The sequence below is a fragment of the Anomaloglossus baeobatrachus genome, chromosome 1, assembly GCF_048569485.1.
Source record: "Anomaloglossus baeobatrachus isolate aAnoBae1 chromosome 1, aAnoBae1.hap1, whole genome shotgun sequence".
NCBI classification, from domain to species: Eukaryota; Metazoa; Chordata; class Amphibia; order Anura; family Aromobatidae; genus Anomaloglossus; species Anomaloglossus baeobatrachus.
The window spans coordinates 551,705,319-551,731,245 of NC_134353.1; the positions used below are offsets into that span (position 1 = coordinate 551,705,319).

At 46.2% G+C, this 25,927-nt stretch overlaps 1 protein-coding gene across 3 annotated transcripts in view; it reads left to right on the plus strand.

Annotated features, from left to right (window-relative positions):
• Nucleotides 1–3,946: 3,946 nt before the first annotated feature.
• IFT74 (intraflagellar transport 74) overlaps nt 3,947–25,927 on the plus strand; it is a 191,647-nt gene continuing 169,666 nt past the window's right edge. The window contains exons 1-6 of one of the 3 annotated variants that reach the window (XM_075316873.1): nt 3,947–4,023; nt 15,127–15,259; nt 16,303–16,438; nt 21,698–21,746; nt 23,085–23,183; nt 23,399–23,459. In XM_075316873.1, coding sequence (XP_075172988.1) covers nt 15,137–15,259; nt 16,303–16,438; nt 21,698–21,746; nt 23,085–23,183; nt 23,399–23,459 — 468 coding nt within the window. In that variant the 5' untranslated portion in view covers nt 3,947–4,023; nt 15,127–15,136. The other 2 variants (XM_075316866.1, XM_075316880.1) reach the window with 2 other exon arrangements.

Sequence of the window (25,927 nt, forward strand, 5' to 3'; positions counted from 1 at the left end):
TAATAAGTTTCTCCTTCAAACTTTGCTTTCGTCACAGAATCCTCCCTTTGCAGCAATTCCAGCTTTGCAGACTTTTGGCATTCTAGCTGTTAATTTGTGGAGGTAATCTGGAGATATTTCACCCCATGCTTCCAGAAGCTCCTCCCATATGTTGGATTGGCTTGATGGAGACTTTTTGTGTACCATATGGTCAAGCTGCTCCCACAACAGCTCAATAGGGTTGAGATCTGGTGACTGGGCTGGCCACTCCATTACAGATAGAATACCAGTTGCCTGCTTCTTCCTAAATAGTTCATGCATAATTTGGAGGTGTGTTTTGGGTCATTGTCCTGTTGTAGGATGAAATTGGCTCCAATCAAGCGCTATCCACAGGGTATGGCATGACGTTGCAAAATAGAGTGATAGCCTTCCTTATTCAAAATCCCTTTTACCTTGTACAAATTTCCCACTTTACTAGCACCAAAGCAACACCAGACCATCACATTACCTCCACCATGCTTGACAGATGGCATCAGGCACTCTTCCGGCATATTTTCAGTTGTTCTGTGTCTCACAAATGTTCTTCTGTGTGATCCAAACAGCTTACACTTTGATTCGTCTGTCCATAACACTTTTTTCCATTCTTCCTCTGTACAATGTCTGTGTTCTTTTGCCCATATTAATCTTTTCCTTTTATTAGCCAGTCTCTTTTTCCGGTCATTTTGAGAGTTTAATGGAACCAACAAATGTAATGCTCCAGATTCTCAACTAGCTCAAAGGAAGGTCAGTTTTATAGCTCCTCTAATCAGCAAAACTGTTTTCAGCTGTGCTAACATACTTGCACAAGGGTTTTCAAGGGATTTCTAAATATCCATTAGCCTTCTACCACAGCAAACACAATGTAGCATTAGAACACTGGAGTGGTGGTTGTTGGAAATGGGCCTCTATACACCTGGTTGATATTGCATTAAAAACCAGACATTTGAAGCTAGAATAGTCATATACACAATGTATAGAGAGTATTTCTGTTTAATTTATTGTTAGCTTCATTAAAAAAAAATGTGCTTTTCTTTCAAAAATAAGAAAATATCTAAGTGACCCTAAACTTTAACGTTAGTGTACATATACAGTATATATACACCTGCATAAACAGAATACACACACGCCTACATATACAGGATATACACATACGCCTACACATACAGTATATACACACATTCCTACATATATAGGATACACACGCTTACATATACAGTATATACACACACGCCTACATATATAGGATATACACATATGCCTACATATACAGTATATACACACTCCTAAATATACAGGCTACACACAAATGCCAATATATACAGTATATATACACCTGCATAAACAGAATACACACACCTACATATACAGGATATACACATACGCCTACACATACAGTATATACACACATTCCTACATATATAGGATACAATGAAGAAAAAACAAAAAGCCAGCACCAATTGTGCACTTCAGCACTAAACATTCCAAACTGTACTTATTATAAAAATTTTGAGATTTTTGGCAAAAAATTGCACTTTCTTGAGCTGCCTCGCCACGTCACGGCAAATCTCATTTGAGGCAGTCCTACACTAAAATATTTTTATAAAATGTGCAATACGGTCTCACATATGAATAGTAGAACTGCTCTTAGCAGCACATACCTGGTCTATTTCAATCACGTCTGCTGTGTGTGGACCCTTTTACTGACATCTGATGCTGTGTGGACCCTATTCATATGTGAGGCCGTATGGCACATTTTATAAAAATATTTTAGTGTAGGACTGCCTCAAATGAGATTTGCCGTGACGTGGCGAAGCAGCTCAAGAAATTGCAATTTTTTGCCAAAAATCTCAAAATTTTTATAATAAGTACAGTTTGGAATTGTTAGTGCTGAAGTGCACATTTAGTGCTGGCTTTTTGTTTTTTATATATAGGATACACACGCTTACATATACAGTATATACACACACGCCTACATATATAGGATATACACATATGCCTACATATACAGTATATACACACACGCCTACATATATAGGATATACACATATGCCTACATATACAGTATATACACACTCCTAAATATACAGGCTACACACAAATGCCAATATATACACCTGCATAAACAGAATACACACACCTACATATACAGTATATATACACACACCTACATATACAGTATATATACACACACCTACATATACAGTATATATACACACACCTACATATACAGTATACACACACCTACATATACAGTATATATACACACACCTACATATACAGTATACACACACCTACATATACAGTATATATACACACACCTACATATACAGTATATATACACACACCTACATATACAGTATACACACACCTACATATACAGTATACACACACACCTACATATACAGTATATATACACACACCTACATATACAGTATACACACACCTACATATACAGTATATATACACACACCTACATATACAGTATACACACACCTACATATACAGTATACACACACCTACATATACAGTATATATACACACACCTACATATACAGTATATATACACACACCTACATATACAGTATACACACACCTACATATACAGTATATATACACACACCTACATATACAGTATACACACACCTACATATACAGTATATATACACACACCTACATATACAGTATATATACACACACCTACATATACAGTATACACACACCTACATATACAGTATATATACACACACCTACATATACAGTATATATACACACACACCTACATATACAGTATATATACACACACCTACATATACAGTATATATACACACACCTACATATACAGTATACACACACCTACATATACAGTATATATACACACACCTACATATACAGTATACACACACCTACATATACAGTATATATACACACACCTACATATACAGTATATATACACACACCTACATATACAGTATACACACACCTACATATACAGTATATATACACACACACCTACATATACAGTATATATACACACACCTACATATACAGTATACACACACCTACATATACAGTATATATACACACACCTACATATACAGTATATATACACACACCTACATATACAGTATACACACACCTACATATACAGTATATATACACACGCCTACATATAGGATACACAAATGCCTATAAATACAGTATATACACACCTACATATACAGTATATACACACCTACATATACAGTATATACACACCTACATATACAGTATATATACACACGCCTACATATAGGATACACACAAATGCCTATAAATACAGTATATACACACCTACATATACAGTATATACACACCTACATATACAGTATATACACACCTACATATACAGTATATATACACACACACCTACATATACAGTATACACACACCTACATATACAGTATATACACACCTACATATACAGTATATATACACACACACCTACATATACAGTATACACACACCTACATATACAGTATATACGGTATACACACGCCTACATATAGGATACACACAAATGCCTATAAATACAGTATATACACACACACTCCTACATATACAGTATACACAGTCCTACATCTACAGGATACACACACGCCTATATACAGTGTATACATACACCGACCTATATATACAGGATATACACACGCCCACATATAGAGTATACACAGTTTTATATATATATATATATATATATATATATATGTGTGTAATATATAATATGTATATATAGCCTGTGTACATCCTTTAATATGGATTTACAGGATTATACAGCCATGCCCTAGCGAACACATTTCAGTAGTTTTCTCTGACGTGAATGTCCCTCCCTGGGTCACATGACCACACGTAACGCTTCTCGCGAGAATTTCGATAGCTTCCGCCCACTGCTGCGCTGCTTTCCGTTGGTTGAGTGTTCACGTGTGATTGGGTTGCTAGGAGACCACGGGTTAGCGAGAAGCGGAGGATGTGAGTAGTGTCGGGGCTTGTATTGTGCCCATGCCCAGTGTGCCCCCCAGTGTCAGCCCCCTGTGTGCGGAGCCCGGTGTCCAGAGGTGACGGTAGATGTGAGAATGGCAGACAGGGCTCTAGTACTGACAATGCCATACGTGATAATACTTGACAATGCTAAAAGCCGCCTCCCTTTTACTGACATCTGATGTGTGTGGGACCCTTTTACTGACATCTGATGTGTGTGTGGGACCCTTTTACTGACATCTGATGCTGTGTGTGGCCCCTTTTACTGACATCTGATACTCTGTGTGGACCCTTTTACTGACATCTGATGTTGTGTGTGGACCCTTTTACTGACATCTGATGCTGTGTGTGGACCCTTTTACTGACATCTGATGCTGTGTGTGGACCCTTTTACTGACATCTGATGTTGTGTGTGGACCCTTTTACTGACATCTGATGCTGTGTGTGGACCCTTTTACTGACATCTGATGCTGTGTGTGGACCCTTTTACTGACATCTGATGTTGTGTGTGGACCCTTTTACTGACATCTGATGTTGTGTGTGGACCCTTTTACTGACATCTGATGCTGTGTGTGGACCCTTTTACTGACATCTGATGCTGTGTGTGGACCCTTTTACTGACATCTGATGTTGTGTGTGGACCCTTTTACTGACATCTGATGCTGTGTGTGGACCCTTTTACTGACATCTGATGCTGTGTGTGGACCCTTTTACTGACATTTGATGTTGTGTGTGGACCCTTTTACTGACATCTGATGTTGTGTGTGGACCCTTTTACTGACATCTGATGCTGTGTGTGGACCCTTTTACTGACATTTGATGTTGTGTGTGGACCCTTTTACTGACATCTGATGTTGTGTGTGGACCCTTTTACTGACATCTGATGCTGTGTGTGGACCCTTTTACTGACGTCTGATGCTGTGTGTGGACCCTTTTACTGACATCTGATGCTCTGTGTGGACCCTTTTACTGACATCTGATGCTCTGTGTGGACCCTTTTACTGACATCTGATGCTGTGTGTGGCCCCTTTTACTGACATCTGATGCTGTGTGTGGCCCCTTTTACTGACATCTGATGTTGTGTGTGGACCCTTTTACTGACATCTGATGTTGTGTGTGGACCCTTTTACTGACATCTGATGTTGTGTGTGGACCCTTTTACTGACGTCTGATGCTGTGTGTGGACCCTTTTACTGACGTCTGATGCTGTGTGTGGACCCTTTTACTGACATCTGATGTTGTGTGTGGACCCTTTTACTGACATCTGATGTTGTGTGTGGACCCTTTTACTGACATCTGATGTTGTGTGTGGACCCTTTTACTGACGTCTGATGTTGTGTGTGGACCCTTTTACTGACATCTGATGCTGTGTGTGGACCCTTTTACTGACGTCTGATGCTGTGTGTGGACCCTTTTACTGACATCTGATGCTGTGTGTGGACCCTTTTACTGACATCTGATGCTGTGTGTGGACCCTTTTACTGACATCTGATGCTGTGTGTGGACCCTTTTACTGACATCTGATGCTGTGTGTGGACCCTTTTACTGACATCTGATGCTGTGTGTGGACCCTTTTACTGACGTCTGATGCTGTGTGTGGACCCTTTTACTGACATCTGATGCTGTGTGTGGACCCTTTTACTGACCTCTGATGCGGTGTGTGGCCCCCATTTACAGACATTTGATGCTATGTATGGGCCTTTTTACTGACATCTGATGCTGTGTGTGGCCCCATTTACAGACATTTGATGCTATGTGTGGGCCTTTTTACTAACCTCTGATGCTGTGTGTGGACCCTTTTACTGACATCTGATGCTGTGTGTGGACCCTTTTACTGACATCTGATGCTGTGTGGAGCCTTTTACTGACATCTGATGTGTGTGGGACCCTTTTACTGACATCTGATGTTGTGTGGACCCTTTTACTGACATCTGATGCTCTGTGTGTGGACCCTTTTATTGACATCTGATGCTGTGTGTGGTCCTTTTACTGACATCTGATGCTGTGTGGACCCTTTTACTGACATCTGATGCTGTGTGTGGACCCTTTTATTTACATTTACATTTACACACTGTTTTTTATATCTGACTTTTCCCTATAACTGGGGCTGATATAGCCTTGTTACAGGGGAAATTCAGCCTCTTGGTTGTATAGCAGTGCTGACTGGATCTCCTGGGATCTAGTAGCTCCTGCACCTTCCCTACCCCAGTGATCTAATGACTTTTGGGCCCAAAAGGATGTGACATTATTGCTTTCTATACTGTATACACAGCGCTTGTTTAGCTTGTATACACGCTGTGTTCAGTGATCGTAAAGGCAGAGACGATAGTAAGCCATCTCTGCCTTCTGTATGAGGAATCTGGCTGCGTCTGACAGCCGACTCCCCGCTCCCCTAGCCGCTCTTCTATCCAGTAATGATTTAGAAGATCCCTGCAGGGTAGAATGTGGAGGATTATCGTATATGGGCGGTCCGGACGTGATTAATTAAGTACATTGTACAGGATTTAGAAAATAAGTAACGTTCTTGTCCATGGGTTGTGTACGGTATGGAAGCTCCAAGCGTTCTCCTGGAAAGGGCTGAGCTGCAGAACCAGACACCCCCATGGACAAGAGTGAAATTGTTCTTGGAAGAAAATAGGCAGAGACCTTTTTCTATCCCTTGAGAACCCCCCTAAAACCACCACATTAGAGGTAACCCCATGGGTTAGTGGTAGTGTTGTGCGGACCCAGATCGGCAAAATCCGGATCCGCGCGGTTTCAGCAGCAGATCTGAGTCCGACCCGGACGCGGGATCCCAGGTGCACGATCTGGATCCATTTTTTTTTTCTCTCTCTCTCTCTCTCTCTCTCTCTCTCTCTCCCCTCTCCCCTTTCTCTCCTCTCTCTTTTTCTCTCTCTCCTTTCTCTCTCTCTCCCCTCTCCCCTTTCTCTCCTCTCTCTCTCCTCTCTCTCCTTTCTCTCTCTCTCCTTTCTCTCTCTCTCCTTTCTCTCTCTCTCCGTTCTCTCTCTCTCCGTTCTCTCTCTCTCCGTTCTCTCTCCTCTCTCTCTTTTCTCTCTCTCTCCCCTCTCCTTTCTCTATCTCCTTTTTCTCTCTCTCTCTCCTTTCTCTCTCCTTTCTCTCTCCTTTCTCTCTCCCTCCTCTCTCTCCCTCCTCTCTCTCCTTTCTCTCTCCTTTCTCTCTCCTTTCTCTCTCCTTTCTCTCTCCTTTCTCTCTCCTTTCTCTCTCCTTTCTCTCTCCTTTCTCTCTCCTTTCTCTCTCCTTTCTCTCTCCTTTCTCTCTCCTTTCTCTCTCCTTTCTCTCTCCTTTCTCTCTCCTTTCTCTCTCCTTTCTCTCTCCTTTCTCTCTCCTTTCTCTCTCCTTTCTCTCTCCTTTCTCTCTCCTTTCTCTCTCCTTTCTCTCTCCTTTCTCTCTCCTTTCTCTCTCTCCTCTCTCCTCTCTCTCTCTCCTCTCTCTCTCTCCTCTCTCTCTCTCTCCTCTCTCTCTCTCCTCTCTCTCTCTCCTCTCTCTCTCCGTTCTCTCTCTCTCCGTTCTCTCTCTCTCCGTTCTCTCTCTCTCCGTTCTCTCTCTCTCCGTTCTCTCTCTCTCCGTTCTCTCTCTCTCCGTTCTCTCTCTCTCCGTTCTCTCTCTCCTCTCTCTTTTCTCTCTCTCCTTTCTCTCTCTCTCTCCTTTCTCTCTCTCTCCTTTCTCTCTCTCTCTCCTTTCTCTCTCTCTCCTTTCTCTCTCTCTCTCTCCTTTCTCTCTCTCTCTCCTTTCTCTCTCTCTCTCTCCTTTCTCTCTCTCTCTCTCCTTTCTCTCTCTCTCTCTCCTTTCTCTCTCTCTCTCTCCTCTCTCTCTCTCTCCCCTCTCTCTCCTTTCTCTCTCTCTCCTCTCTCTCCTTTCTCTCTCTCTCCTCTCTCTCCTTTCTCTCTCTCTCCTCTCTCTCCTTTCTCTCTCTCCTCTCTCTCCTTTCTCTCTCTCCTCTCTCTCTCTCTTCTCTCTCTCTTCTCTCTCCTCTCTCCTTTCTCTCTCTCTCTCCTCTCTCTTCTCTCTCTCTTCTCTCTCTCCTCTCTCCTCTCTCTCCTCTCTCTTCTCTCTTTCTCCTCTCTCTCTCTCCTCTCTCTCTCTCTCGTCCCGGACTCCGCTCCCCCATTGACATATATGGGATCGGATCCGGACTACTTTGTCAACCCGCCGGTGATCGGCCGAACCCGGATTATTGACAGTCCGCTCAACTCTAGTTAGTGGCAGTACTTCATCTTGACATTTTAAAGGTATTTTCCTACAAACAAAGTTTTTGTTAATCAATCGATCTTGGAATAATAATAATTTTCACAATTGGGTGTGTTTAACCCCTTAACGACCTTTGACGTACTGGGTACGTCACGGTGACATGGTGCTAAACGACCCATGACGTACCCAGTACGTCATGGCGAAATCGCGGCCCCGGAGCCCCGGGGAGTCCAATTTCTTTGATTAAACGGTAGATTCGGGAAGGAGGGGGGGACCTCTGCCTGACCTCAGGAGGGGTGGTGCCTCCACCCCGAACCTACAGAGGCTGTGATTGGCTGACAAACGCCGCTCAGCCAATTACAGTCATTGTACTGTTCCAGCCATTGAAAATGGCTGGAACATTTAAATCCAGCCCTGATCAGTGCTGCTGTAGCACTGGCCATTGGCTGGAGCTGGGTGATTGGTGCTTCACCCGCCCCCAGCTCTGATTGGAGAGACCGGTCTTGTGACCGCTCTCTCCAATCAAAGTGGATCTGCGGCCTGTGACCGTCCCTGGAAGCCGAGGAGAGCGGTCTCTGCGGGTGCCCATCGGTAAGTTGCCGCCCGCCCCTGTCCTCGATCGCCCGCCCCTGTCCCCGATCGCCCTGCCAGCCCCGCCGCTGTCTCCGATCACCCGCCCGCCCACGCCGCTGTCTCCGATCGCCCCGCCCGCCACCGCCAGCCCCGCCGCTGTCCCCGATCCACCGCTGTCCCCACCGCCACTGTCCCCGCCGCCACGCTCGCCACTGTCCCCGCCGCTGCTCCCGATCCAAAGCTGTCCCCGCCGCCACTGTCCCCGCCGCTGCTCCAGATCCACCGCTGTCCCCGCCGCCACGCTCGCCACTGTCCCCGCCGCTGCTCCGGATCCACCGCTGTCCCTGCCGCCACGCTCGCCACTGTCCCCGCCGCTGCTCTGGATCCACCGCTGTCCCCCGCCGCCACACTCGCCACTGTCCCCGCCGCCGCTCCCGATCCACCGCTGTCCCCGCCGCCACGCTCGCCACTGTCTCCGCCGCTGCTCCGAATCCACCGCTGTCCCCGCCGCTGCTCCGGATCCACCGCTGTCCCCGCCGCCACGCTCGCCACTGTCCCCGCCGCCACTCCCGATCCACCGCTGTCCCCGCCGCCACGCTCGCCACTGTCCCCGCCGCTGCTCCCTATCCACCGCTGTCCCCGCCGCCACGCTCGCCACTGTCCCCGCCGCTGCTCCGGATCCACCGCTGTCCCCGCCGCCACGCTCGCCACTGTCCCCGCCGCTGCTCCGGATCCACCGCTGTTCCCGCCGCCACGCTCGCCACTGTCCCCGCCGCTGCTCCGGATCCACCGCTGTCCCCGCCGCCACGCTCTCCACTGTCCCAGCCGCTGCTCCGGATCCACCGCTGTCCCCGCCGCCACGCTCGCCACTGTCCCCGCCGCCGTCGCACCCACCTTTTTCAGCCGCTGCTGCCCCCGAATCGGCCCCCACTGTTCCCGATCGGCGGACGCCGCCTCCTTCATCGGCTGCCTCTTCTCCATCGCCACTACACCTCCTATCCCATCATGTGCTGCAAGCCACCCTCCCCCCACATGTGGGGGGCGGGTGGCTTGCAGCACATGTGGGGGGCGGGTGGCTTGCAGCACATGTGGGGGGCGGGTGGCTTGCAGCACATGTGGGGGGCGGGTGGCTTGCAGCACATGTGGGGGGAGGGTGGCTTGCAGCACATGTGGGGGGCGGGTGGCTTGCAGCACATGTGGGGGGAGGGTGGCTTGCAGCACATGTGGGGGGAGGGTGGCTTGCAGCACATGTGGGGGGCGGGTGGCTTGCAGCACATGTGGGGGGCGGGTGGCTTGCAGCACATGTGGGGGGAGGGTGGCTTGCAGCAGTACATGTGGGGGGAGGGTGGCTTGCAGCACATGTGGGGGGAGGGTGGCTTGCAGCACATGTGGGGGGCGGGTGGCTTGCAGCACATGTGGGGGGAGGGTGGCTTGCAGCACATGTGGGGGGAGGGTGGCTTGCAGCACATGTGGGGGGCGGGTGGCTTGCAGCACATGTGGGGGGCGGGTGGCTTGCAGCACATGTGGGGGGAGGGTGGCTTGCAGCAGTACATGTGGGGGGAGGGTGGCTTGCAGCACATGTGCTGCAAGCCACCCTCCCCCCACATGTGCTGCAAGCCACCCTCCCCCCGGGGCCCCCCCTCCTCCATGTGCCATCTCTCTCCCATCAGACTCTGCCCCCCTCCCTGATCTGCTGCCTGTTCTCTCCCATCCTCTTCATCTACTGCCCCCTCTCACCCTCCTCAATCTGTTGCCTCCTTCATCTGCTGCCTCTTCTGTCTGCTGTGATCCTGCTGCCTAGATCCATCCTCTAAGGTAGGTATCCCCATCTCACCTCCCTCCCCCCCATCCTCTGCCGCACCTCCATCCGCTGCGCCATTTCCCATCATCCATCCGCTGCGCCCTTTCCCATCCTCTGCCGCTCCTCCACCCGCTGCGCCCTTTCCCATTTTCCATCCGCTGCGCCCTTTCTCATCTGCCGCCCCGCCCTCTGGCATCGCATTATCCAGCGCAGTTGCTCGCTTCCAGACTGCAGTGGATGATGCGATGCGAGACTCGTGCATTGCTCTCACGTTTGGCACTGGTCTTAGTGGCAGGCGCTCTTTTTTTTTTTTTTTTTTTTTATTCATTTTTTTTTTTACTGATGTCTGTATTTTTTATTTCGCCAATCTAATTTTTTTGTATGGGGGGGTCTAGTTTCCAAAATGGGATCACATGTGGGGGAGCGCCATTGTTTAGGCACCTCAGGGGGTCTCCAAATGAAACATGGCGTCTGCTAATAATTCCAATCAATTTTACTGTGAAATGGCGCTCCTTCTCTTCTGAGCCCCGCCGTACGCCCAAACAATTTTGTGGTAAAAAAAAGAATAAAATATTTTCACGGCTGAACATTACAAACGTTTGTGAAGCCTCCAGGGGTTCAAAGTGCTCACTAAACATCTAGATAAATTCCATGAGGGGTCTAGTTTCCAAAATTGGGTCAATTGTGGGGGAGCTCCATTGTTTAGGCACTTCAGGGGGGTCTCCAAACGCAACATGGCGTCCGCTAATAATTCCAACCAATTTTGCTGTGAAATGGCGCTCCTTGCCTTCCGAGTCCTGCCGTGTGCCCAAACATTTTATTTCCACCACATATGGGGTATCTGCGTACTTAGGAGAAAATGCACAATACATTTTATGGTGCATTTTTTCCTGATACCCTTGTGATAAAAAAAGCTACCTGGTTGAAGCAACAGTTTTGTGGTAAAAAAAAAATTTTTCTTTTCACAGCTCAACGTTATAAACTTCTGTGAAGCCCCCAGGGGTTCAAAGTGCACATCAAACATCTAGAAAAAATATTTGAGGGCTCTAGTTTCCAAAATGGGGTCACTTATGGGGGAGCTCCATTGTTTAGGCACCTCAGGGAGTCTTCAAACCCGACATGGCGTCCGCTAATGAGTGCAGCTAATTTTGCACTCAAAAATTCAAATAGCGCTCCTTGCCTTCCGAGTCCTGCTGTGTGCCCAAACATTTGATTTCCACCACATATGGGGTATCTGCGTACTCAGGAGAAAATGCACAATACATTTTATGATGCATTTTCCTGATACCCTTCTGAAAATACTAATTTTTATGGCTAAAGTAACATTTTTGTGTTAAAAAAGTAACATTTTCATTTTTTCGTCTACATTGCTTTGGTTGCTGTGAAGCTCCTAAAGCAGGGGTGGGGAACCTTTTTACTGCCGGGGGCCATTTGGAATTTCCTACTAACCTTTGGGGGCCGCACAACATTATCAACTTGAAAAATAACCCAGCTATATTTGGTCAAACGATTAATTAACTCACCCCTACTGTGGAGGCAGGAGCTGCTTCTGTTTGGTGTGACTGTGATGTTTGGTGATATTGATCATCTTGTTTCTCACAGCTGCTTTTCCAGGTTTGTCTCGGTCTGGAGATGCTGGGGGCATATACATCACAGGAGGGGCTGGGGTGCATAAATTACAGGAGACACTGGGAGTACACATCACAGGAGGGGGCTGGGGCATATACATCAGTAGGGGGGCATGGACAGCCTTGGCTGTGGCACAGACAGCACTAGGTGGCAGCACGGACTGCACTAGGTGGCAGCACGAACTGCACTAGGTGGCAGCACGGACTGCACTAGGTGGCAGCACGGACTGCACTAGGTGGCAGCACGGACTGCACTAGGTGGCAGCACGGACTGCACTAGGTGGCAGCACGGACTGCACTAGGTGGCAGCACGGACTGCACTAGGAGGCAGCACGGACTGCACTAGGAGGCAGCACGGACTGCACTAGGAGGCAGCACGGACTGCACTAGGAGGCAGCACGGATTGCACTAGGTGGCAGCACGGACTGCACTAGGTGGCAGCACGGACTGCACTAGGTGGCAGCACGGACTGCACTAGGTGGCAGCACGGACTGCACTAGGTGGCAGCACGGACTGCACTAGGTGGCAGCACGGACTGCACTAGGTGGCAGCCCGGACTGCACTAGGTGGCAGCCCGGACTGCACTAGGAGGCAGCCCGGACTGCACTAGGTGGCAGCCCGGACTGCACTAGGTGGCAGCCCGGACTGCACTAGGTGGCAGCCCGGACTGCACTAGGTGGCAGCCCGGACTGCACTAGGTGGCAGCCCGGACTGCACTAGGTGGCAGCACGGACTGCACTAGGAGGCAGCACTAGGGAGACACAGAGAAGTCTGGGGGAGCATAGACATCAACAGGAGGGCACAGACTGGGGGGCATATAAAGCAGTGGGAGGGTACAGACAGCAGTAGCAAGTTCAGAGCACTGGGGGGTACAAAATACTGAGGGGTGGCACACAGCACTGGGGAGCACGGAAAGCATAAGGGGGCACAGACAGCACTGACCGTGGCATGGACAGCACTGGTGGTAGCATGGACAGCATTAGGTGGTTCGGACAGCACTGGGGGGGCATAGACATCACCCAAGGGGCACAGACAGCACTAGGGGAGCACACACAGTACTAGGAGGTACACACTGTACTAGGGGTGTACTCAACATTAGGGGGTACACACAGCATTAGGGGGTACACACAGCATTAGGGGGTACACACAGCACTGGGGGGGTACACAGCACTGGGGGGTACACACAGCATTAGGGGGTACACACAGCATTAGGGGGTACACAGCATTAGGGGATACACACAGCACTGGGAGGTACACAGCACAAGGGGGTACACACAGCATTAGGGGTACACAGCATTGAGGGGTACACACAGCACGAGGGAGTACACAGCACTTAGGGGGAGGGGGCAGCGATGGGTTGCGTACTCACAGTGAGGGGGAGGAGGAGTCACACACACAGCAGGCCCGGAGGCTGGTAAATCTGCTGCAGCTCTTCTGTGACATATCGCAGCGTGCTGCTTACCCCGCCCACCAGAGCACACTAGCACAGGCCGGGGTTAAGCCTAGAATGTATGGGCTGCAGTCAGGTCCTGGAAGTCAGGATCTGGATAGAGCCCGTGCATTCTAGCATCTACCCTCAAGGCATCAGGCAGTGAGATTTAAAGGGCCGGTGGCCGGGAAAAGCGCGGCTGCTGCCAGAGCACAGGGGTGCCTGGGAATGTGCCTGGGGGCCGCATAAAAAGTTGTCACGGGCCGTATACGGCCCGCGGGCCGGAGGTTCCCCACCCCTGTCCTAAAGGGTTAATAAACTTTTTGGATGTGGTTTTGAGCAGAGTGAGGGGTACAGATTTTAGAATGGGGTCACTTTTGGGTATTTTCTTTCGCCTAGGTTTCTCAAATCACTCCAAATGTGATGTGGTACCTAAAAAATTTTTTTTTGTAAATTTTGTTGGAAAAATGAGAAATTGCTGATGAACTTTGAACCCTTCTAACTTCCTAACGGAAATTTTTCTTTTTTCAAAAATTGCGCTGGTGTAAAGCAGACAAGTGGGAAATGTTATTTAGTAACTATTTTGTGTGACATATCTTTTAGATTTATGGGCGTAAAATTTCAAATTTTGAAAATTGCAAAATTTTCAAAATGTTCGCCAAATTTCCGAAATTTTCACAAATAAACGCAAAACATATCGGCCTAAATTTACCACTGACATGAAGTACATTATGTCACGAAAAAACAATCTCAGAATCGCCAGGATCCGTTGAAGTGTTCCAGAGTTATAACCTGTCAAAGTGACACTGGTCAAAATTGCAAAAAATGGCCGGGTCTTTAAGCTGAAGGGGTTAAAGAAATGTTCCTGTGCAGAGATAATCCTATATATGTGTCCTGCTATGTACTGTGTAATGGATGTGTCTGACCGTACCACATCTCCTGGGCTGGGGAGAGTGCAAAAGAGAGTGCAGCACGGGATTATAGATGATTCTTTTTGTGAGGTAAAACATTTCCCTGCCTGTTTTTAAGCATGTTTTATCTAAAAAAATAATTTGGGATCCCATTGTGCGCTATCTATATACTTTTTTCTTCCATCCCCAGCTCAGGAGCTGTGGTATGATCAGACCATGTTCCTGTACGGTCAGACACAGCCATTACACAGTACACAGCAGGGACACATATATAACATTATCTCAGCACATTAACATTTTTAAACACATCCAATTGTAGAACTTATTATTATTCCAAAATGTACCGTACTTTGTTTGTGTGAAAATAGCTTTAAGCATATAGAGTTTTTTGTAATGCCAATCTCTGGGGGGCATTGTTGTAATAAATAGGTGAAGGTCTGAGAGGACAGCCTCCAGCATTGTATCCTGTAATGTCAGTGATAGAGCTGCAGTCCACCATATTCTCTGTAAAGCTCAGTGTACTTACATATATTCTCTCCACAGAACAGTGAACATGGCAAGCAACCAGAGGCCTCCATCAGCACGGCCCATATCAAGGGCGGGCACAGGGCCTATTCCAAACAGACCACCAAGTGGAATCAGAGTGCCATCCACAGCAAGTAGGCTAACGACATCGGTGAGTCTGAGATGGGAAACAGGCCTTACTATAGGGAAAGTGTACTAAGTCTAACCTCCTTGTCTTCTCAAGTGTCACTGCAGTGTTAGAAGAGGGTAGGCATATTTATAGGAGGCAAGTCTGGAAGTTAGGCCTTTTCTATGTGATAACAAATAGAGAAATAACATCTTGACCACTGGGACTCTCACCAATGGCGGGAACCAATGCCTGTGATTGACCACTGCTCCATCCACAGGAGCCTGGTTCTCGTGATGGTTCCAGTAGTCGGATGCCCAGGGATTGGGAAGTTATAGCCTATCTTTTGGATAGCTTCCAAACTCCTTTAATGTGAAAAGAAAGAGAAAGCACATATGAGAAGCACCCGTGGATTAGATGTTAGATTTATGCAAAAAACTGCCCACCTGAAGAGGTGGTGTGCCCCCGCACAACCCCAGTGTTATGTGTAAGAGTCCTCCAGATGAGGGAACCTCCTCTACTTCTGTTACCGTTGATGTGGTTGCTTTTTTTACCTGATGAAAGCAACAGTGGATGGCTGAAACGCGTAGTATGTTAACAGGAGCCCAACATTAAAGTTTATTTATATAAACCACTGGCAGCCGCTTTATTAGCGCTCTAATAGACTGAAGCCCTCATCTTCATAAACTCCTTTAATATGGCTATACAGCTGTAATACAAAGCACATCTATTACTGCCATTGGTGATTGTGCATGCATTCTCTTTAGAGATAGGGGAATCTAGGCTCCGACAGGCAACTTCTGGCACCGACTTACCATCAGTGACAATGGGGACCCTCAGTGTTTGCTTACATTAGAGTAAAGCTGTAATAGATGCACATGGCCACCCTTAATCTTGCTTGGAAGGTAGCAGTGGGTGAAGATGTCTGACCATATGGCCCATGTAGACCGGCTGATCTCTGACATTAATGAGTGCCGATCATCTCTGTCTCGTGCCGTATGATTGCAGCATTTAGTGCTTTATTTGATACAGTGTGTTTCAACCCTGATGAGAAACACCAAGTATTCATTCTTCTCCTTTGCCTGTAGATGCCACCTGGCACTGCCCGACCTGGGACACGTGGTGGGCCTCCTCCAGCGGGCGGAGTTCTCTCAGCTCAAATAAAGGTCGCTGACCGGCCCGTCACCCAGCAGGGCCTTAGTGGAATGAAAACTGGAATGAAAGGTAAAAATCACAAATGCATTGTAAGAAAACACAAACAATCTGAGGTAAAACATGCTGTAAAATCAAACTGATGCCCTGGTGGTCCCCTTCCGATGCGCACCCATCATGAGCTAATCACTCAGCAGGCCTGTGACATACATGCCTTCATAACCGCTGAGGCCAGTGAATGACTGCGCCTGTCATGTGGTAGAACAGCAAATTGTCTCCATGTTAGAGAGGGGGACGGTGGTAACTGGAGCGGCAGGGGAGCTGAAGGTTTATTCCCCTCTTAGAAAGTCACTTATCCACAGGTGATCACTGAGGATTCAACCCCAGGGATCCATAAGAGGCACTGTACCCTGCTGTCTCCAGCAATGTAGTAATAATGAATGGAGCAGGGGCATGCATCTGTGGCCAGCCATCATTTTAGCTGGCCATTTTTGGGATCTGTAGGGTCCCAGCAGCCAGATCACCAGCGATCAGATATCCAGTTGATAATATAAGAATGAAACTTTAATGTATAAATGTATTTATGTATACAAGTAACTATATAATTTTCTGGTGCAATTTTTTTTTTCTTTTATATAAATATTCTCAGATAAATAAATTCACAATAGGAATTCTTGGGTGGAAAAAAATGTTAAAAGTATTACTCAATTTCACCACCAGATAAGTATCACAAATGTGTGTAGTAAAATACTTACAGTTCACTGTCTTCTTCTGTTCCCAGCACCACTATAGTCCTCTTCTGCACCATGTCACCACAGTTGTGCTAGAGGGACCAGAAGTCACTTCTCAATGTAAGTCTATGAGTCTAAGAACTAGGCTCTCATAGACTTACATTAAGAGAGATAGTAACCGATAGTAGCGACTTCTGGCAAGTCAGCCCTGCGGTCACAAGTTGGCAGGGAGGGACTGGAATGTGTCCAGAGGCAGAGGACAACCACCAGTGAGAATTATACTACAAAGGGAGCCGGATAGGTAACAGTAATGTTACCTATCCAGTGGTAAAATAGAAAAAAATAGCCTGAGTAGTACTGTAAAATGATTGGGATGTCCCCTAGCCTTGTTATAGTTTAACGTGGCCCTGGAACCCTTAACAAGACTATCTAACCCAAAAACTTGTAAAGGCATCCTTGTAGATAAGGAGACCATCCAAGCTACCATGTTTGCAGATCACATACTTCCGTTTCTATCCGACCCGCATAGTCAGGTACCAAAGATACTAAACATCTTAATCTTTTGGGGAACTTTCGGGTTTCAATATAAACACATCAAAATACAAATTGCTGTTTTGGGGGAGACAAGATACAGGAATAAAAAAAAAAACACATCAAGATGGGAAGTGGATGTAGCCAAAACACACATAACCTATATAGGTATAAGGCCTTGTGCGCACACTGCGTTTTTACCCGCAGTTTTGCTGCAGAAATTTCTTGAGAAATGTTTGTAACCTTTCTGCAGACATTTCCCAGCAAAACCTATGGGGGAAAAAATAGCTGTGTGCACACTGCGTTTTTTTTCTCAAGAACATTCTTTCTGCAGAATTTCTTGAGAAAAGTTCTTGAGAAAATGAGCATGTCACTTCTTTTCCGCAGGTACCTGCGTTTTTTGCCATAGATAATGGTAAAAACCGCTGGGACTAACTTGCTGAAAATCTGCGGTAAATCCTCCGCAAAACCGTGGCAAATCACGGCAAAACCGCGGGTGCGGTTTTATCGCGGTTTTTTACCATGGGTGCGGGATTCTTTCAGAGGGTCCGTTTTTTTCTTAAGAAAATGGCGCACATAGTGCGCACATAGCCTAAAGATAGGCAGGTCCCTTCTTTCCTCTATAAATTAAATGATCCCTCCATCATAACCAAGATAAGCAACAACCTTAAAAGATGGCACAATCCACCTCTAAACCTAATGGGGAGAGCCCACCTAACTAAGACGATGAGTGTCTTAGAACTCATATATCAAAGTCAGACACAACCTCTACTTTTAAAACATAAAGACGTTAATGCTTTAGACAAAGCCTTTTCTTATTTCTTGTGGAAAGGCAAAAAGCCTAGGCTAAAGGCTACTTTACACACTGCGATATCGGTCCCGATATCGCTAGTGTGCGTACCCGCCCCCATCTGTTGCGCGACATGGGCATATCGCTGCCCGTGCCGCACAACATCGCCCAGAGCCGTCACACATACTTACCTGTCCGGCGACGTCGCTGTGACCGGCGAACCGCCTCCTTTCTAAGGGGGCGGTCCGTGCGGCGTCACAGCGACGTCACTGAACCGCCGCCAAATCGCAGCGGAGGGGCGGAGATGAGCGGGACGTAACATCCCGCCCACCTCCTTCCTTCCGCATAGCGGCCGGGAGGCAGGTAGGGAGACGTTCCTCGCTCCTGCGGCGTCACACGCAGCGATGTGTGATGCCGCAGGAACGAGGAACAACCTCGTTACTGCTGAAGTAACGATTTTTGGGAATTAGGACCCGTGTAGCCGATTAGCGATAAATCACGCTTTTGCGACGATTTTACATCGCTGAACGCTGTTACACAAAGCTATATCGCTAACGATTGCGGAAGTGCGTCACCAAAACCGTGACCCCAACGACAAAATTCGGGCGATATCGCAGTGTGTAAAGCCCGCTTAAGTCTACAGAAATTGATGGCAAAAAAAGCACCAGAGGACTTAAAGGGACCTGTCAGGTGCAATATGTACCCAGAACCACGAGCAGTTCTGGGTGTATATTTCTATTTCCTGCCTAACTGTCCCTGTATACACTAGCATAGATTAAGAGATCTTTAGAAAAAGTATTTCTAAAGATCTTTTACCGTATGCTAATGAGCGAGGGGACTAGCCCCCTGGGCATTAGTTCCCCTGGCTAGTCGACTCTATTAGCATGTTAGTACACCCCTGTGGGTGTGCTAACATGCTACTGAATGTGAAGCATCAGAGGATGATCTCTCACCTCTCCGCCACCATCGCCGCCCGACACTGGATTTCGGCTCAGTGCACATGACCCCGGAGGTTGGGTCATGCGCATTACTTCTGGTTGAAGCTAGAATGCGTACACCCGGATTCATAGTGCAGATGACCAAAACTCTGAGGTGCACGCCGAGTAGAAATCCCCCGTCGGATGCGATGGCAGCGGAGAGGTGAGTGAGATCATCCTCTGACGCTGCATATTCATTAGCATGATAGCACACCCACAGAGGTGAACTAACAAGCTAATAGAGACGACTAGCCAGGGGAACTAACTCCCAGGGGACTAGTCCCCTCGCTCATTAGCATACGACATAAGATCTTTAGAAATACTTTTTCTAAAGATCTCTTTATCTATGTTAGTGCATACAGGGAAGGTTAGGCAGGAAATAGAAACATACACCCAGAACTGATCGTGGATCTGGGTGCATATTGCACAAGACAGCTTCACTTTAATGTATCAAAATATCTGAAGATACAAGTTAACCCGTCTCTCAAGGTACATCGTAGACCGGATCCATGACACATTCTGGGACCCAATCATTAGAAGCATAGAAAATAGCTGGGACATAGGCTCCAAACCCTCCCACCTCATGGTCATTCTTCATTGTTGGTCTGGCAACACATGAGCTCCATCAAATATAACCCCCCCCCCCCCCGCCCCCAACTGATGCATGTAATGATAATGCTAGGCAAAAGGCTGCTAATAAAAAAATGATGGAAACCCTCAACCCCCACACTATATGTATACTTAAGGCTAAGTTCACATTTCCGTTGATTTGTGTCAGTCACATGCGTCGCTTGACGCATGTGACTGATGCGCTGTTCAACGCTGTACAACGGATGACAAAGAACAGAATTCTTTGTCGGATTCCGTTGTGTGCGGGGGGCGGAGTTCGGGGGCAGAGCCGAGCGGGGGGCGGGGCCAGGCGCTGAGGATGTCAGTGGAAGTGCTGCGGTCTGCATGGCTGGGGACAGGTGAGTGTATCTGTGAGTGAGTGAGTGTGTGTATGTGCATGTATGTATGTATGTATGTATGTATGTGTGTGCACATGCAAAGTGCGGGAGGGGGCGGAGCCGAGCGGGGGGCGGGGCCAGGCGCTGAGGATGTCAGTAGAAGTGCTGCGGTCTGCATGGCTGGGGACAGGTGAGTGTATGTATGTGTGAGTGAGTGTGTGTATGTGCATGTATGTATGTGTGTGTGCACATGCAAAGTGCGGGAGGGGGCGGAGCCGAGCGGGGGGCGGGGCCAGGCGCTGAGGATGTCAGTGGAAGTGCTGCGGTCTGCATGGCTGGGGACAGGTGAGTGTATGTATGTGTGAGTGAGTGTGTGTATGTGCATGTATGTATGTGTGTGTGCACATGCAAAGTGCGGGAGGGGGCGGAGCCGAGCAGGGGGCGGGGCCAGACGAGGGTGTCAGTGCTTGTCTGCATGGCTGGGGACAGGTGTGTGTGTGTGCGGAGTGCGGGAGGGGGCGGGGCCGAGCGGGGTAGTGTCGGCCTTCCTGCACACGTAACCAGCCTAAATATCGGGTAACAGCAAAGCACCCGATGTTTACCTTGGTTACCCGATATTTACCTTGGTTACGGGCCTACACCGCTTAGCGCTGGCTCCTTGCACCGTAACCAGGGTAAATATCGGGTAACCAACCAAAGCTGGTGACGTGTGCAGGGAGCCAGAGAGCATGCGCAGCGAAATCCGACGGATCTCGCTGCTCAAAAAACGTTACATGCTGCGTTCCCCCCGCCCGGCGGTCAGTCGTTCCACGACTGATCAGTCGGGCGGAGGGTGCAACGCAGCATCATCAGTCACAATCCGCTGCTCATACAAGTCTATGGGAGCAGCGGAATCCGCTAAACGGATTCCGCTGTTTACAAGAGCAGCGGATTGTGACTGATAGATTTTAGCGGAAATGTGAACTTAGCCTAAAACAGCTGAAAAATGTATATAGAAAGACCTGATGCTAAATGAAAGAACGGCTGAAAAGACAAATTCTTTAATAAATGTATAAAGTATTGCAGTAGGGAAGGAATAATACAGACGGTCACTCTGTGTTTGTCATCCGTATGTTACCACACTGAGAAGTTAAATGGTACCCTAGACAAGATGCTGATAATCTCCTGATACTCCAAATCACATGTAATCACAGATATAGTAACCTATATATTAGGGAAAGCCATTGTGAAGTATGTGAATGGAAAATCCATCACTCATGTTTTTGTTATGCAAATATTTGTTTTGAAGATATGTTTAAAAAAACCCAAAATGACACTATACTTAAAGTTTTCTTAATTTGGCATTACTTTTTCAGGTCCACAAAGACAGATTATGGACAAATCTTACTTCCTTGGGCTCCTTAGGTACGTGAAGGATATATTAGAATCATATCTAAATCGTGGTAATACAGCGCCACTCTCTTCTGCCCGCCGGGCAGGACAGTTGCTATTGCTAGGCAGGCATTGTGTCCTATTGCAATCAATTGCTGAGCTTCAGACTATTGCCTTGGAACCTGTCTCACCTGGAGTGCAGAAGAATCTCTCCACGCCTCGTGTCATAGTCAGATAATGAGAAGTGCTGCACAGCCCTTTAAAGGGGACCTTTCCCTAAATTTTCATGTTGAACTGGACACATGATGTAATAATGGCTGTCGAGCAGAATCAAATATTAGTGTTTTTTTTAATTCCTTCTTTCTGTTTCAGTGATCTAAGCAAGCAAAGTATTGGCACCCAATGAGTTAAAGGGGCTCTCCTAGAATTGAGTACGAGTTGCACTTTTGAATGACACCATTCATTGTGCCCCATATTGTACTGGAAAATGGAAAAACAATTCCAAATGCGGTGAAATTGCAAACAAAAGTGCAATTCCACAAGGTTTTGGGTTTTTTTTTAATTTTTTATTTTTAGCATATTCACTATATGGTAAAACTGACCTGGCATCATGATTCCCCAGGTCGGTACGAATCCGTAGAAATCAAACATGTATAGTTTAACTTTTATCTAATTGGTGAAAAGAGAAAAAAAGAATTGCGCTTTTGTCACCATTTTTCAAGACCCGTAACGTTCTCATTATTTAGGGTCTGGGGCTCAGTTTCGGCTTATTTTTCTGTGTCTTGAGCTGGCGTTTTTAGTTCTACTGTCTTTGCGTAGATGCAGTGTTTTGATTGCCTGTTACTGCATTATAATGCAAAGTTGCGGCGACCTTAAAAACGTAATAGTGGATTTTTTTTTCTCTCTACGCCCTTTAACGATCAGATTAATTGATTTTATATTTTGATCGGGCATTTCTTAATGTGGCAATACCAATTATGTGGGTTTTTTATATTTTGTTATTGCTTTCTTTTCAATGGGGCAAAAGGGGGTGATTTGAACTTTTAGATTTTTTTTCATATTTTTAAAAACTTTGTTTTTTTTTCTCTTTTTTTTTTTATTGATTTTATGAGTCACCTTAGGGGACTTTATCCAAATGCAAAGAAAAAAATCTAGCACCTGTAGTTCGATCTTCCATTTAAATAAAACATCCTTTTATTGGAAACATGTTAAAATATACATGTATTGATAGAAAATCTAGGATTTTCTATCTATACATGTATATTTTAACATGTTTCCAAAAAAAAAGGGGTGGTTTGGATTTATTTTCAGCATACAGCTAAATAAATGTAATTAACTTATAAAGCTGACAGTGATTTCTTTTATCTTTAGGGGTAAAATCAGTGAACTTACCATAGAAATGACGAAGCTTAATAAAGAGATTGATACATATAACCAGGAGAACTCTGTGTATCTGTCCTATGAGAAAAGGTAAGCCATTTTCGGAGCTGGTATTTGGTGAGAAATTAATTTTTCTTTTATATATATATATATATATATATATATATATATATATATATATATATATATATATATATATATATATATTATTTATATATAAATGTATTAGGACTCTTCTAAATATGCTGCAATGCCATGTGGACACCGAATAGAAGTGTGAATAATTGAGCCTAATCTTTCCTCAGAGCTGAAGTGCTTGCTCACGAAATTAAGGAACAACAGGGGCAGCTTGCCGATTACAACATGGTGCGTGCTGTGTTTTTCTATTATTTAATTAATCGCTCGCGTCCATTGATCAGTACAGTATTCAATGAATGCGTAGGAAATATTGTAGATGGAGCTTGGAGAGGATTTCCATCTAAAATGTATCTATAGCCTTGTAGTAGGAAACCATAAGCGAAAAGGGTATTCTAGGTGGAGCATTATTACCAGTTTACACAGATCCTCTGAATAGGTGATATGTCACAAGGTTTCTGCCACCTAATCAGAGAGCAGCATAGTTGTCCCAAGGTGACTGTTAGAATAGCAGGGGACAGGGGCTCATAATCAGATCCTCACGCTAGGGGATCCTGGAATATCCCCAACCTCATGATGGTGGTGATGCCTAAGTCCCGTTCTTGGCTATGCTCCTGACTAGTACTACTCTTGTACCCCCTTCCCACCATGGAAGAACGAAGCAGGAGTGTGATGTAAACAGATAAAGACATACAAGGGAAAACCAAAACTATTGACAGACTGCAATTTGACAGGAATAGATAATGAGAGACTCAGGACTAAAGCAAGAGCAGGAAGGAAGCAACACAAACACATCAAGGGTTAAATCCACACCTGCACTCAGCAACAAGTATAACAACCAAAAAATTAAACGAGCAAAGGAGTTTTTTGGTGCAATTAAATTTTTTTTTATTATTAATAAATAGTAGGACAATACATGTATAGAAAGGACATTTCAAGCAAAAGATTAGGGAATAAATATCAAAGTCTCATAGACCACAATTGTAAAAAATGTTGTCAGTAAGATAAGGTTTTCAAAAAATCCCAAAACGTTAAGACGCACGTAAGACGCTAGTAAAAACGTATAGGTGGCAATACCATTTAAAGTGGAGATGGTCTATATATCATATAGCAGCATAATAGCAGGTGTCACAATAGCCTGTATCCAGAAATAGATTAGAAAGCCAAATATAGCGCTTACCTATTACAATGGTGGTTCAGGGGAGCCAGACCAGAGGGGAACCTCCGACGACTGTTTCCGGGGACTCACATCTTGGATGTGTACCTGTGTGGCCAGCTGGATGATCTGCACTCCGTGCGTCCCTCCTGTTGCCAGGGAGCCGTGACGCTGCGCTCCTTGCTGCGTGTCACGAGCATGCGCACTAAGTGCGCTGCACTGGACATCGCAGCGTTGTTGCGCATACGTCCCCGACTCCCTTGACATCCGGTCATGTGATCGATATCCGGTCATGTGATCGACCGGGTGGCAGGCATTCAAAAAGGCTGCGCGGGCTGCAAACACCGCACTTACTCCTCCTGGAAGAATCGGTATCGTACCGCGAAATGGCCGTCGGAGGTTCCCCTCTGGTCTGGCTCCCCTGAACCACCATTGTAATAGGTAAGCGCTATATTTGGCTTTCTAATCTATTTCTGGATACAGGCTATTGTGACACCTGCTATTATGCTGCTATATGATATATAGACCATCTCCACTTTAAATGGTATTGCCACCTATAAGTTTTTACTAGCGTCTTACGTGGGTCTTAACGTTTTGGGTTTTTTTGAAACCTTATCTTACTGACTACATTTTTTACAATTGTGGTCTATGGGACCTTGGTATTTATTCCCTAACCTTTTGCTTGAAATGTCCTTTCTATACATGTATTGTCCTACTGTTTATTAATAAAAAAATAATTTTTTAATTGCACCAAAAAACTCCTTTGCTCTTGTTTAATTTCATGTTATTGGAGTGTGCAGTCTCGTGGCCATACTGAGGGGTCAATTTATACCCTATACCAGTATGACCTATATGAGACCTTAAGGTAGAACCATGAGGCTCCTTGTTTGGAAGTATAACAACCACCAGATAGTCTGGATTACAACACCTCACCAGATCAGCTAAGATAAACTATACATGGTATAGGTGGAAGGATCTAGCCAGCATATATAGGAGGAAAGCAGATGTGATTGACTTCCCTACAACATGTGATGAAAGCAGACTAACAAGTAAACTAGCAGATTTGCGGTGACCTATTCTGCAAATATTTGAGGTATTCGATCATCCCTAATATTCATGTATTCTATATAACTCTGCTCTTCCACTGATTGGCAGCTTTCTTTCAATGCATAGTGTACTCAGAAAGCTGTCAAACAGTGGTTTGGGTGGGCTCAGCATTTAGAGAGCTGATAGATCTGCAGCAAATACAACTTTTATCACATTTGCAGCAAGCAGCCCAGTGAGTGACACATCGCTGGAATCGGGGTCTGTCCTTACATCATGCTGCTCTGAGACGGAAAAATCCTAGTGACTGATTTCATTTAAATTAGATGGTGGTCTCTGGGTTCTGGAATTAATGGAATAGTTTAAAGTGTAGGAGTTTAACTAATAGGACCCCACCATGTGCCCCCCTGTAGACAAATGTTTGTATTAGATGAGATTGTTCTGAGGGACGACCCTTTATTAAGCAGTGATCAGTTGTATAAACCACAGCAGTGCGTAA